At 40.5% G+C, this 14,503-nt stretch overlaps 2 protein-coding genes across 4 annotated transcripts; one reads left to right on the top strand and one right to left on the bottom strand.

Moving 5' to 3' along the window:
- The first annotated feature begins 6,487 nt into the window (after window positions 1-6,487).
- Window positions 6,488-9,954, top strand: LOC112885879 (caffeoylshikimate esterase-like). The gene is made up of 8 exons (XM_025951564.1): window positions 6,488-6,624; window positions 6,723-6,816; window positions 6,942-6,974; window positions 8,192-8,338; window positions 8,565-8,695; window positions 8,783-8,920; window positions 9,142-9,240; window positions 9,360-9,954. Exons 1-8 carry the CDS (start codon window positions 6,604-6,606, stop codon window positions 9,747-9,749), a joined length of 1,053 nt encoding a protein of 350 aa, XP_025807349.1. The 5' UTR covers window positions 6,488-6,603; the 3' UTR covers window positions 9,750-9,954.
- Window positions 9,076-13,830, bottom strand: LOC112885878. 3 transcript variants are annotated; one of them, XR_003227288.1, is made up of 4 exons: window positions 12,563-13,830; window positions 11,320-11,410; window positions 10,186-10,471; window positions 9,076-9,703 (listed from the first exon to the last, which is right to left on the bottom strand). XR_003227288.1 is itself a non-coding variant. In XM_025951563.1 (3 exons), exons 1-2 carry the CDS (start codon window positions 13,686-13,688, stop codon window positions 11,358-11,360), a joined length of 1,179 nt encoding a protein of 392 aa, XP_025807348.1. In that variant the 5' UTR covers window positions 13,689-13,830; the 3' UTR covers window positions 9,983-10,471; window positions 11,320-11,357. The 3 variants fall into 3 exon arrangements, 1 of the variants encoding a protein (XP_025807348.1); XR_003227289.1 differs by having other exon boundaries at window positions 9,076-9,609; XM_025951563.1 differs by lacking the exon at window positions 9,076-9,703 and having other exon boundaries at window positions 9,983-10,471.
- Window positions 13,831-14,503: the final 673 nt, after the last annotated feature.

The raw sequence follows: 14,503 nt of genomic DNA, 5'->3' as shown, positions 1-14,503 counted from the left end.
AAAATAAATAAATATCACGGACAAATAAATCAACATAGCCGAACAATTTAATCTACAAAACGAACAAATAAATTATACACCTACAACAATTATATTATGAATACAGAATAAAATATTACTATATATAAAATATAGTGAAGTATGAAAACTGAATAAAATATAAGAAAAGTATGAGAGAAGTATGAAAATCAAATAAAAATAAAATAATAGAATATGTTGAAAAATAGTGAAATAAGAAACAAAAGAATGAAATGAAAAATATTAGATAGGGAACAACGGGAAAACCATAAGAAAACATAAGCAAAGAAACATTAATACTATATTTATAGCATTTATAGACTTAATCAATAGAAAAAAGAAAATAGAGAATAATGGAGGAAAATACTAGAAGAAATAAAAAATAAACAATATAGAAAATAAAATGAAAAACAAATATCTACCAGAGCATTAGAAATAAACGGTAAAATGTAGATAGGAAGGAAATCAATATAAAAGAAAAAAATCAAAGAAACAAAAAGAGAGGAAGGTGCGGCCGCTTTGCAAGCCTGTGTATGTAGGTGACTGCTTAAACAGCTTTGCATGCGGCTACATGCAACTAGGTGTAGTTCCTAGCATGATGACAGCGCCGGCCTAGCACACGGCGCCACAGTCCTAGCCAGTCCACTAGCGTGCGACAAATCAATGCAGCAGGCTGTCAGATATTTATTGGGCTAACTAACTATTGGGCCATGCGCGCATATTTCGGGTGATGGGTCGCGGTTTTGTAGCATAAGCAAACATATAGTCCTAGCGTAATTACAATCCTAAGCCATAATCTTCTCCACACTTGCTGGACCCTATAAGCGCCACATTTTTTTAATTGTGTATTCATTTTTTTTTTGATGTGGTGATCACTGATGTGGACAGAACGATGCATCAAGGCACCGAAAGAAAGAAGAGCACTCCAAAATTGTTCATCCTTCTTCACAGCACAATGGATCAAGCCACCAAGGAAGATAGGGGATGCCAATCACAAAAAAAGGTCCGATACTAATACTGAATTCTAGACATGAACTTGACCTCTAAGTATGTATATTGGTAATAAGGATAGAATGGCCAATTCCCTAATCCCTATCCCTTAGCCTTCTCGGTGCTGCTGCGCATAGTACCATATATATGAGGTTAGGGGATGAGACCTATATAAAGATTCATCATTTTTTTCAATTGGATAGAACCGGTACGAATGCTTTTCAATATGGTTAACCAAGTTGGATTTGCTAATCAAAGACTGTTATAACTCAAGAAAAAAATATAGTAGGTGATTTATGTGGCAAAACCGCCCAAATTAATCCGGTTTAAGTGCACTGACCATCAGTATAGAGGCAATCCAAGCGCTAACACGCATTTAAATCGGAGCAAAACAACAATCTGTCGCGTAACATCCCGATGCAACCAGTAGAATTTCAATCAAAATAATGCATACATAAAACCCACATGAAGGTGAGCCCAGAAATTACAACAATCCATAAATTTTACAACAAAAGTTCAACCAGAATTATTATTACAAACCAAGTTCGAATTCATGCATAAACGAGTACTTCAGAGTTTAATAGTGCAGCAGAAAATAAACGATAGTTCTAACGATGATATAAGATATCATAATGAAGTCCTTACATAACATCATTTAAAATTATCATTGTTGGCTGGAGACGTATCCCATTCCACCAACCAACCAGCAGGAAGAGTGCACGGCCAAATCAAACTAGCAACCATATCCTCAAAGGTCTCACATGAAAACAAGCCACAAGCAAGGCTGTGAGTATACTAATACTCAGCAAGACTTACCCGACTAGCGGTATATACTTAGCCGACTCCTAAACATGCAAGGCTTTTGGCTAAGGGTAGTTTTTGCCAAAAAGCATCTAAGAATGTTTTAGCATCAAGTTCCAGTTGATTAACTATTCTACGTAAGCAACTATCCAATTCACATATGGTGGAGAAAATAATTAACTAAGCATCCAGCCAGATTAATCATCATCATTGTTCCTCTTCTTACTCTATATGGTAAAAGGGTAAAGCAGTCTCAATGGCCGTGAGAAATGGACGATTCGAATCGAATTTTTTTAACTTTGTAAGGGAAACTTGATCACACGTCACGTGGTTACTCACAAAGTCACACGTGCAACTTTTCCCCTTTCTTCCCGAGTTGTGGACCAGGCCACCCCCTCGAGTATAGAGGTCCACGAACCACGGTACGGCGCCGAGCCGTGGCTGCTCTTGTACTCACCATGTGCCCATGGGAACGACGTCAAGAGGGTGAGAATATTATCCACTCGCCGGTCCGATAAGGTACTTAAGCTTACCGGTTACCATATTCTCGGCATGTGTTTAGTACGTTCAAAAACTTAATCACCACTACCACACACCGCGACCTTAGCATTTTTGCTAAATAGACGGATCTCAATCATCAACAGAAATATCGTAACATAGCCCCGTCCGTCGATCTTATGATTCTAACATATGTAAAACAAGCAACTAATATATCTCGCGAGTGACAGTAAATCACTCGATTTTTACCGGAGTCCTATTAGCATGGCAATTTAGCGACCCACACAAACTAGTGTTCATGTCATAGGTACTAGGATCTACAACTAGGGTTACGATCAACTCCTAAAAACTTAATGCACAATACCATATATAAATAAAAGTCGCATAAGTTTAAAAGTAGGGGTTATGCTCCGGGGCTTGCATTCTTGAGAAAAACTAGTCAGGGGCGCTTTCGAACTTTGATTCCGGTCTTCAGCAACTTCAGTTAGATTAACTTGAGCTTCGCACTGCCCACTCTCGAACTCTAGCACCAGCTCATAGGTTCTGTTGGCGAGAGTAGTCGATTCTATATGAATGCATATGTATGAGTGATTTTAATGATAGAAACAATAAACAGTATTTCAGGATAAAGTTGTAATCCAACAAAACTCCAAGTTACTTTATAAAACATCTAACTAACACTTCCTTAGGCTGTCATTTATCGAGTACTTATCTGAATTAACTAACTTCATTAAGCAAGTGAAGTGAGTGGTTTTGTCCTTATATAAAGGGTCATTTTTAAAAGCAAGCATGGATTAAAATAAAACTACCCGTAGAGATTTGGTATTTAGATTTTTTATACAGAGTACATTACTTAAGTACAAACCCATTGTAAAATTGTTAGCCATTTTCGTTCAGCAGATTAATCATGAAAAATATATTAAACAGCTACTGCTAGCATCAAGATCTATTTATACAAAACAAAAAATGCAAGAACTGATGCTCAACATTTTACTAAGTACTTCTAAACTAATGGTGAGTCTACTGTAAATTTTTCAGGTTTTAGTGTTGCAAGATACAGAGCATAGAAAATAAGTTAAGATACATCTACATTAAACAAGATTTGTTTGTACAGGTAGTTTCACAGGGTTTATGTGTCTCAAACTTTTTCAACATGATAATCTACTCAAAGGTAGTCTCTGGTTAAAATTTTATATTTTTCTAAGTACTAGAACTAGTTACTTTAATTTAATGTAGCTTTTATTAACTAAAATTATAAGCAAATTAGACAGAAGTGAAAGGTTCCAAACTATATCCATAGCTTTTATGGATCAAAGTTGCTCTTATGTAAAAGTTTCAACCCTAAAGTATTTGTAGAACAGCATGAAAAAATAATTCTAGCAAAATAGCACATCAAATAAGATCCCACAAAAACTACTCGTAGAGACATATTCTGGATTTGAAATTTTTACACAAGTCTTAACAAGCAGAGACTAGCTTACAGTCCAAAAATCATTCACGGTGCTGTCCTAAATCAAGAGATATATTTATAGGCTATTTCATCTTAGATCAAGTTGTAGTTTGTAACTAGTCATCCGTCTGTGCATAAGTAGTCGGGTCCATCAAGAGGGTTACAAAAAAATTTAGTTTGTATTTTTCTGTTTTTTCTATAATTTTAGATTAATTTTACAAGTGACAGCCTTTTGAAAAACAAAAGTACTCGGGCTCTCGCAGATAGGTCCTTGGATCTAGTAGGAAGGATCTTAAAAACAACTTCGTGAGTACAATGTAGTCCCTAGGCGAGGCTGGGCTGTTCCCGGCCAAAATCTGGCGAGGGAACTAGTCGGCAGCGAGGAGAAAGAGGTGGGGGCACGAGAAGATCAAGAGAAATATGTAGGTGTGCTCGGTTGGGTTGGGGTGGCTGGAGTTGGACTGCCGACGGTGAGCAGGAGCTCCGCCGAGGTGCGGACGATGGGCGGTGATGGTCCGGCGAGGGAGGGCGGCGTGGGGAAGTTGGGGAGTACCAGCAAGCCGAGGGCGACCTGTTTAGAGCCTCGGTTTGGGCAGAGGAGGAGTGGAAAGTGGGGCTCGATGGCGAAGTCTAATGGTGGCATTAATGGCGGGGTGATGGTGGTTCTCGGGTGCGTGTGAGCAGGGGTTCAGTGCAGCCCTTTTAGGCGCACAGGGGGAGGAGGAGGAGCTGGGCGCGACACAACGGAGGGAGGCGTAGCTGGGACAAGGTCGCGGCATCGCCGGCGCGTTGTGGCTTGGCCGTCGGGAATCGACGGCCGCGTGGCGCATGCGCATCGGGCATGGGTGGATTCGGGACGCGGTAAATCTCCGGCAGCAGACCCGGTCGGTGGCTGGTCGAGGCCCATTAGGGAGGCGCGGCTTGCCGGTGCAGGCATCGTCGGTCAGGTGGCCGGCGGCCGCTGCCCCTCGATAGGACAAAATAGGGGAGGGTGGAGAAGAGAGAAAAGGGTTAGGATTCAAATTAAATTTTCTTAAAGTTTTAAATAGAAATTTAAAAAACTTTGAACATGAAAGTTGTAGGGAATTTTAAAATCTACAACTTCTATTTTAGCCAAAAGTTCATTTGAGCTACAGTGTAAATGTTATTTTAAATTCAAGACTACTAGTTATTTATTATGTTAAATTTTAAATTTGCAAAAGGTGTTTGAAGTACACGTTGTAAGGTACTAAAATATGAGTGTGTTTCATACATACATATGCACATACACATTCATACACATGCATACGCGCACACACATAATTACATGCATTGTTTCAATAATTCTGGATTATTATGCATGATGCTTACTTAAGGTTCTAAACACCTAGGGTTCATAGATCCCTCGTATAATATGAATTTAATTAGGTAAAATGACATATGCATGGGCATGGGTTCCCGATAACTAGATGCGCTGAGAACAACTATCTAGAAGATAATACTAGGAATATTTAGAGATAACCTCTTTTTATTTTTATTTTTTAAGAAACACAGTACAGACGCTTATTGGGCAGCTCAACTACGTGTTTGTTTTAAAAGACAACCTTTTCAAGTCAACCAACTCGTTTATGACATTAACAAAAGAAAATGACGCAATAGTTGATTGTAGGGATGAGAATGTGAACGCAGATATCCGAAATATTCAATATCCGTATCCGCTTAAACATCAATACGGATATCCGTATCCATATTTGAATTTAATATGGTAGTAAAGTGGATACATCCGAATCCGATTTTTATTGTTTTCTCTATCCGATTCCACATCCGTATTCGACAATACGTGACACTATCCGTATCCGTTTTCAGTAAAACTATTTAAAAGTTATATTTATTTTCCATAACCAATATTATTAATTTTTATAATAAAGTTATAAGAAGATTAAGTTTATCGTAAATATTCTTATTTTATCTATTTATAGGTGAATTACTTTTATAATTTTTTATTATATATTAATTAAAAATATTTATATATTTATTAAAAATATATTTTTATTTTTATTTTATATATTTATTTATTAAAATATTTGTTGATAAATAAGCTATTTTTGACCGGCTATCATTGTTATAATGTCATACTTTAGTTTGTACATATAAAATGATTTTATATTCTAAAACTATCAATAAAGAAAGTAGCTAAATGTTATCTTATATATCGAGTAAATATCCGAATTCGAATCCGAATCTGAATCCGAAGCATCCGTTTTGCATTTGTATTTGAGAATATCCAAATTCATATTCATAATCGAGTTAAAATGTGGTAAAAAGTGCTATCCGAATCCGATTCCATACGTATCCGATCCGTTTCCATCATTAGTTAATTGTACGAAGAAAAAAAACAACACTTATACAATCCCATCTCCCAGATCTTCTCCTCCGTGTTTAAGGCCGTTTGGAACATTAATCAAGGGCAAGATATCATTTTATATGCTCCTTAGCCCAACTGAAAACAACAAGTATTGTTGTGAATCGGATGTAGCTGGTACCAGAATAAGCGGAGATACTCTTGATCTGATCTGTATCGAACCATAAACTACACTGCTGCCCAGGCGTCCAGCACCCTGAGGTAAGGTGGAATTGAAAAAGATACACCAGATCGGCGAAACTGCACAGACGTGCTGCGCCTCCTGACCTCCTCCCACTCGCCTCCCGTCTCTTCCTCCTCCGATCTGGCTGCTGCTTGTAGCGCTGCGCATTCATTCATGTGTTCTCCGTAACATTGCTCCCTCTACGGATTTCTCCTCCTCCCTGATCCGAGAAACCGCTTGACCCTTCGTGCCAGTGATAGAGCAGCAGTGTCTGGAAAGAGGATGGACATAGAGTACCAAGAGGTGAGCAGTTTGAGCTCCAAGAGAAGTGTTTGCATTTTTTCTGCTTGGGTCAGTTTACTTGAACGATCTTTGCAACCGGTATGGCGGTGTCGATGCAGGAGCACGTGAGGAGCCCGAGGGGCGTGCAGCTCTTCACGTGCCGGTGGCTGCCGGCGTCATCCTCGCCCAAGGCGCTCGTCTTCCTCTGCCATGGTATGTAGGAGCACTTAGTTTGTAGCCGCCGGCACAAACTCAACCGTTCTGAGCTCTAATTTTTCTTTTCATTTTAAGATACTGACCCTTTCTTCTTCGATCTTGTGTGTGTTGATTTACTTCAGGTTACGGCGCGGATTGCAGCGAGTTCATGAGAGGTATATACTCCCTGGCTATCATGTTCGCGCTCTCCATCTCTGTTCTTTCCTTTTAACTTTCGGCCTGGAAATTGTTTGAAAACGGCATACATGTAAATTTCATTTTCAATTCACTAACTTGTATTTTTATCATACGTCAACCAGCATGACTTCACATTCGTGCATATCTATCGGAAATTTAATTTAGGCCTCGCGCAATAGTTCCATTTTGACAAAACACTCTCCCAATATTAGTATTCGTGGGTGGTATGGTGCAGAACTGAGCCGAATCGAATTGTTGTCCAGGGTCTTACAAGTTAAGAAACATTTTCGATGACACAGCGTCAACGATAGTAAAATACAGAACATCACAAGAAATTGAGCACAAGCGACGAGTGGTTAGCACAAAAGAGAATGAAGCATGAGGACCTGTTAACGAGCATAAAAAAGAATGAATTGTTAATTAGCACAAAAAAGAATAAAACCACTTTTGTGCTCTTAGGTGAATTCTCAAAGTAGAAGAGGTTGTCTTGTACTTTAAAATGGAGTATGAACTATGAAACTATGAATGACAGATGACTAGATTTATATTCAATGTGTTTTGATAATAGCTGCTACGGATCTACATCTATTAAAACAGCTGTTCCCTGGTCTATTGAATTGAATATGCCCATGCGTATTTCTGGAAGCATGTGCATCCATCACCCATATGTCTAGAGATACCTTGAGAAGGCAATACCTGGTTGAGAAGAACTGTTAAGGTTACTAAGTTTGCTAATATATGCCATAGTTTTCACTGCAAGTCAATATATGCCATAGTTTTCACTGCAAGTCAGTTTCATGCTCAAAAGAAAGATAAGGATATGCAAGTTTTCTAAATTACAAGAATATATGATGGTCTTCTAGATTTTTTTTAGAACTAAAAGAAATCGAGCCTTGACCGCACATAAGGCTTAATTTCTTTTTTTAATTACATACATAGAGTATCAGGCGCTCAAATCCTTGTGCCACAGGAATCTGTCATTTTTCATGCTGCTAGTTGCAATTGCATGTACTGTTGATCAGAATAAGATCACTTGAACTGATGTGTTTTGACTATTTTCTCAAAAGTTTATTTCTGAAGTGATGTATTGACTATTGAGCATCAATGTTCATGAACGTTTCTGTCTGGTTTCTTGAAAAATGTCTGCTGCCATGATAACTTCTGTCTAATGGTGGGGAAAATTGTTGTCTGGCAGAATGTGGGATCAAGATGGCCACAGCAGGGTATGGTGTGTTCGGCATCGATTACGAGGGCCACGGGAAGTCCATGGGTACCAGGTGCTACATCCAGAAGTTCGACAACCTTGTGGCTGACTGCGACCAGTTCTTCAAATCCATCTGCGGTAAAACAACTTTAACATTTTACTTCAATCGCTGCAAAGACCTTATAATGCTATATATGATCTCTACATTCTGCTTGACTAAGATTAGCAACTTTGTTTGGTATCTCACATTTTAATGTGTCCTCAAACTCTTAAGGATCTTTAAAAAAAAACTCTTAAGGACAACAAAACATTCTTTTTGCGGGTGATTACATTCGATCATGGAATTTACTAAATCCTTATGCAGAGATGGAGGATTACCGAAACAAAAGTCGGTTCCTGTACGGCGAGTCCATGGGTGGAGCAGTCGCTCTCATGCTGCATAGGAAGGATCCAACATTCTGGGACGGAGCAGTCCTTGTGGCGCCAATGTGCAAGGTATGGTGCTACAGCATTAGGCTCAACCCCCATGGATCTGAACTTGCTGCTTGGTTGCTGAAGTGTGGATTGTTTGCATGATCGCAGATATCGGAGAAGGTGAAACCGCACCCTTTTGTGGTCACCCTCCTGACCAAGGTGGAGGAGATCATCCCAAAATGGAAGATTGTCCCGACCAAAGATATCATTGACTCCACATTCAAGGACCCCATCAAGCGCGAAAAGGTCACTAAACTCTAGGGGTCACTCTGTTGATGTCTGCAGTATGTATACTGATGGTGTTCACATGATCTTGTGTCATTTGAAGAAAACATGAATTTTCTCTCACCTGCAGTTTGTGGAAAACTATACTCGTTCAAAACATATAGGAAGTTGAGACATTATCGCTGAATTAGGTTGTTTTTTCTTCGAGAACGTGAATAGAGTTCTTCTGCAACCATGGGCAGATCAGGAAGAACAAGCTCATCTACCAGGACAAGCCCCGGCTGAAGACAGCGCTGGAGCTGCTCAGAACCAGCAAGGATGTAGAAGACAGTATGTCAGAGGTACTCTAATAACCTCAGGCTGCTAGCAAGATTTGTTTATCCATAATTTGTGTTTAGCTTTCTCAATCAAGAGATGCACGAGATTTTTAATCTATAACTTATGGATATGTTTCCTCTAGGTGAGGATGCCATTCCTCGTCCTGCACGGCGAGGCAGACACGGTGACCGACCCAGAGGTCAGCCGAGCCCTGTATGAGGGGGCAGCCAGCACCGACAAGACCTTCAAGCTCTACCCGGGGATGTGGCATGGCCTCACCGCCGGCGAGCCTGATGAGAATGTGGAGCTGGTGTTCTCTGACATTCTCGCGTGGCTCAACCAGCGCAGTCGCCATTGGGAACCTGAAGAACGGGTCCGAACTCCACCGGAGCCTGAGAAAATCGCCCATGTCACCAGCAGCAATGGCACAGAGAGTTGGGTGCCAGATTCGGCACACGGCCAGCCTCAGCGGGGCTGCAGCTTCCTCTGCAGGCTCGGTGGCCAACCAAACCAGCAGCGATGTAAGATGTAGATATCCAGAACAAGGCATTCATGATTCAGCAGCTTGAAAGCATATAGATCCCTAATTTTGTTAGGGGCACCAATGACTTTATGATCATCATGATTAACATGCATTAGAAAAAAGAAACATCGAAAGTTAAGTCCCGGAAATATTCTTGGCCCAAGAGTGTGTGGTGGGATTTGGTAACGACTGAAACTTTTTTAGTCCCTTTAAATTTTGGTCTTCTACAGTTGATACCGGAATTGGTGATAGAAAATTCGGGTAGTCATCATTATTTTACAGTCTTTGGCCGGGTCCCAACAGTCGGTTTGCCCTCCTGACCCTCCCACTTACCCCCGCTGGAGATGCAGCCCAGAGCTAGGGATTGGAGGGAAAAATGAACTAGAGTGGCATGCCATCGTAATTAATTAGCTGACTAAAAACACACTATTCAGTATCCACTTACATTCTTATCCAGAGGAGGTGGATGGTGCCACCATGGCACAGGGCTGCGACTGTCGAGCGAAGTCACCGTGGAAGGCGGTGGGCGGAACTGGCCTTAGCGTCCTCGCCCTTGGGGCAATCATACAGACATACATGTAGTAGAAGATAAATTCACATCCATTGTTCAACCAGCATGACACTTCAAAACGGGGCGATCATTTCATGTATTGATCGACATTTCAGCTCTATCATTTCCACCACCAATTCCAAGAAGAAAAGTCCAACACACCAATGAACACCAAGGAAAGCTGAAACCATAAGATATATTCAGGTCAACCTACTGTCATGTATTCTTGCAAATTCAGAAAATTGCTAACTTTTAACAAAAGATTAGAAACAGGCAAAGAAAACAAAAACTATTGGCAATAACGAGAAAATTATGCAGAACAAAAATGGTCATATAACTACTAACCTAGTAATGAAGGACATGTTTAAACTAATGAGCCCATCACACAAAATAAAGTTATCTACAACTCCTCTAGAGAAGTTTGTTTCACTTGTTCCCAATGAAATCAATTCGAATAATCTCAAAAGGAGAGTAAAAAAAATATGTGCATGACCGCTTAGAAATAAATAAGCAGTGGCCTTGTGAAATATAAATAAGCACCATTTAGCTCTAATCCAGTAAAAGTGCAAACATCACTTTCAGCATGAATCTTCCACAAAAGTGTTAATGATGCTACTATTATCCCATAAGATAATATGCAATCTGCCTTCACAGATTTATGATTTAGTAGTAAAAGCAATATAGATTATATTATCCTGCAGACGATAATAATCAATGAATAAAACAAAACAGCAAGTTGCAATGCCAATCAAGCTACTTATTTCCTATCAGGATGCTCACGCTGGAACAACAGTAAAAGAAAGCACCACAGAATATTTCCGTACATAATATTTCCATACATCGATGGCCAAGCAATGACCAAAAATTATTTGACTACTAAACACATCAAATTACTGCCTGTTTACAACTGAAAGACATTGATCTAAATAACAAAATAGGTGATGGCTTCCTAAAACTTTTGAGCATATATTCAACCAATATGCTGATAAGAAAACAACATACACATAGAAGAAGATAAATTTGCATCACCTGTTAATCAAACACCTCAGATATATTGGATAATCGTCTCATGCATTGTTCAGGATTTCAGCTCTATCATCTCCACCACGAATGCCCAAGCCTACAAGCAAGACGATTCCAATAAACCAATAAAAATAATTAAAGCCTGATTGATAAATAAAGAAAATGTGTGATAATAGGATTCAGGTCAACCTTACTGTAATTAACCATGTAAACTGAGAAAATTCTTAGCTTTTATTATAAGGTCATAAATGGGCAAGAAAAAGAGCCAAACCTAATGCCAAGTACACAGGAAACCATTCTGATCAAAACAATACTCAGCTGCCTAGTAATGCGTGATATGTTTAAATTCCTTAGACAAACAAAGAAACATTAATCTATCTACAGTGAACTTTATTCTAGATATCCCAAATTAACCTTATCAAAATAAGTTAAAATTGAGAAACTTCAGTTAAAAAAATGAGCATATTCATTTAGATGCAACTTGTTACTTTTACTTCAAATAAAAATTTGGCCCTGTGGATCAAAAAAATATTTAGTTCTAACCGAGAAGAAGAGAACACATCACCTGCAGAAGTATTAGTCCGCAAGCTAACAACGATGCCATTGGCTCAGATTTTTTATTTAATAACAAGATCAGTATCCAATAGATATAAACATTATCTTGCAAAAAATATAATGAATGAAAGTAGAAATTAAGCTTTAAGCTTCCAAGTGTGTCAATTGAGCTATACTTATTTAGTATCTGGATGGTTTAACTTTACTTAAGTCAAACTATTGCCAATTTCTTAACGTTTTTGGAAGCTGATGTTGAAAGCAAGAGTTCAAGAAGCACCGACGAATATCTTTTGCATACTTCAATAGCCCGGCAATAATAATAAAGAATTTTCTGCTAGGTTCATGTAGTTCAAGAGTAGTAACCATATGAAAAATTGCTTTGGCTCATGTTCACCAACTTGAGAAATAAAACTACAATGCCATACGTTTAAACTGCTAGTCAACTCTTAAGCTTATGAACAGTACTTCAATTACCATAAAGCAGAAATAGTTGGATTTCATAAGTTTTGCAATTAGGGATGCAAGTTTGGCTTTCTTTGGGTTCATCCATCGACCCAAAGCTCATGTAAATGAACTTCAATCTGTTTTCAAAGCAAAGAAAGTGGGATAAAATGAACTAGCTAGCTAACCCACTACTACCTTTCAGTGTCAAGACTTGCATTGCTACTCGCAACTTAAAGAAAAAAGCTATTACCTGCAGTGTAGAAACTTGTGTAGGGATAGTAGGCAGTAAACATATCGCCGTCAAAAAGTCTTGTGAACTGCAATGACTCAAGCTGGATCATGTAGAGGCCAATATTCGTACAGATATAAAAAGCGTTGTTATCCTCATCAAACCCCAGAATCGTTGCTGGTTGTATCCTCATTGACGGACTTATTGAACGGAGCTTGTTTAGTTCAACAGTTTTCAATAGCACCCATCTACCAACACCATCTGAATTGGTCTCCCTCCCCCACAATTGGATGCCCAGTTCTGAAATATTTGCAAGGCCAAGCTTGTTATCTTCTGTCCGTAAGGCCTGAAGGCCTGAATTGCTTTTAACATGGGCGTCCTCTGGCTTCTGAATTACAGCTAGACTCTGGCCATTCAAATCAAACTCAAGGATGTCGCTAGTTCCCAATAGCATCCAGTAAACTTGATGCCCAACTAGGACACCGGGCTGGTGCAAACGAGAGAAATGTGGAATAGGCATTGAGCTGACATTGCTCCATTTTCCAGACTCCGATTCATATAGGCAGGCGGACACAATCGCGCCACGGAGATCAGCATGATGCACCAGTACCAATTTGAAGGGGATCAGGAGGCAATCACCGTGCACGTGGCCGTCGCCGGAGGAGCTCAGGACGGCGCCTCTGTAGACGTTGTGTCCTTGGCCGAACCCCAGCGGGAAAGGTACTCGGCGCTGGCTGCCGGTGACGGGGTTCCACACGAGGGCCTCGAGACGCGCGCGGTCGATGAGGAGGGCGAGGCCGTGGCGGCATCCGAGGAAGCTCAGGAACTCGCCGCCGTCGCGCCGCGGCAGGGAGAAGCGCTCGCGGTGGATGCGGTCGGGCCGGCGCAGCGTGGGCACGAACTCGATGTCGCCGTCCTCGTCGGCGAAGAAGCCGAGGAGGGGAGGCGCCCGGTGATGGGCGCGGAAGCGGCGGAGGAAGGCGGGGTCGGAGAGGATGCGACGCCAGCGCTTGCAGACGAGGGAGGCGCGGGGGAGGGAGGAGGGGAGCGGCGGGAGGCGGAGGAAGATCTCCCGGTGGAGGTCGTCGCTGTCCGGTAGAGGCGCTGGCTCCGGCTCAAGCACCGGCGAGGTGGTACCCTCGCTCATGTGGACTGTGCCTGCTCTGTGGCGCTCACTGAGTCATGAGTTGGACGGCGCGGCGGCGGCGGCGACGGGCGGACTGGCAAGGAATGCGGTTGACTGGAGCCACTGGAGTTGTGTTGTGTTGGGCGGCACAGAGTATGAGATTTTTTTCCCCATCATGTAGGATCAGAATACTGATTTTTTGCCCTTTATTAAGGAAAAGTCAAGGGAAAACGACGATCTTTTTATGTATTTACGTAGAGCTATTGAATGGTAGTTATTGTATTATTCTTATAATTTAGGTTAGATAATGTATGTAAACTTTTTCTTAAAGTACAGGCTACATGCACGTACACTCAACCATACAAAGATATGCATATAACCCTACCTCAATGAGTATTCCAAAAGATTGAACCGATAATAGATCTTTAGAATTGACGGAGTCACCACAGACGTCTCGTTATCGACGGACGTGTAAACTACCAATGAAAGAGATAATGATAACGTACATAAAACAACACTATCTCATACTACAGCAACCGTTTAAACTAAGAGAGAGAAATTGATAGAACCGGTTTGCTAATTTTATCGGCTCCTTACTAAAAATCCGGATCCTAAGGGTGTGTTCGTTTCCTACCCTCTAAACTTTAGATCCGTCACATCAAAGAGAATCTTATCATTTAGAAGTATTAAATAAAGTCTAATTACAAAACTTTTTACACAGATAGGTGCTAATTCGCGAAACAAATTTAATGAGCCTAATTAATCCATAATTTGCCACAGTCTTGCTACACTAATCATCCGCTAATCATGGTCTAATATACCTCATTAGATTCGTC

This window comes from Panicum hallii, chromosome 3 (assembly GCF_002211085.1).
Source record: "Panicum hallii strain FIL2 chromosome 3, PHallii_v3.1, whole genome shotgun sequence".
Taxonomy (NCBI): Eukaryota; Viridiplantae; Streptophyta; class Magnoliopsida; order Poales; family Poaceae; genus Panicum; species Panicum hallii.
The sequence above is the reverse complement of the archived record's forward strand: the minus strand, read 5'-3'. Positions and strand labels throughout refer to the sequence as shown.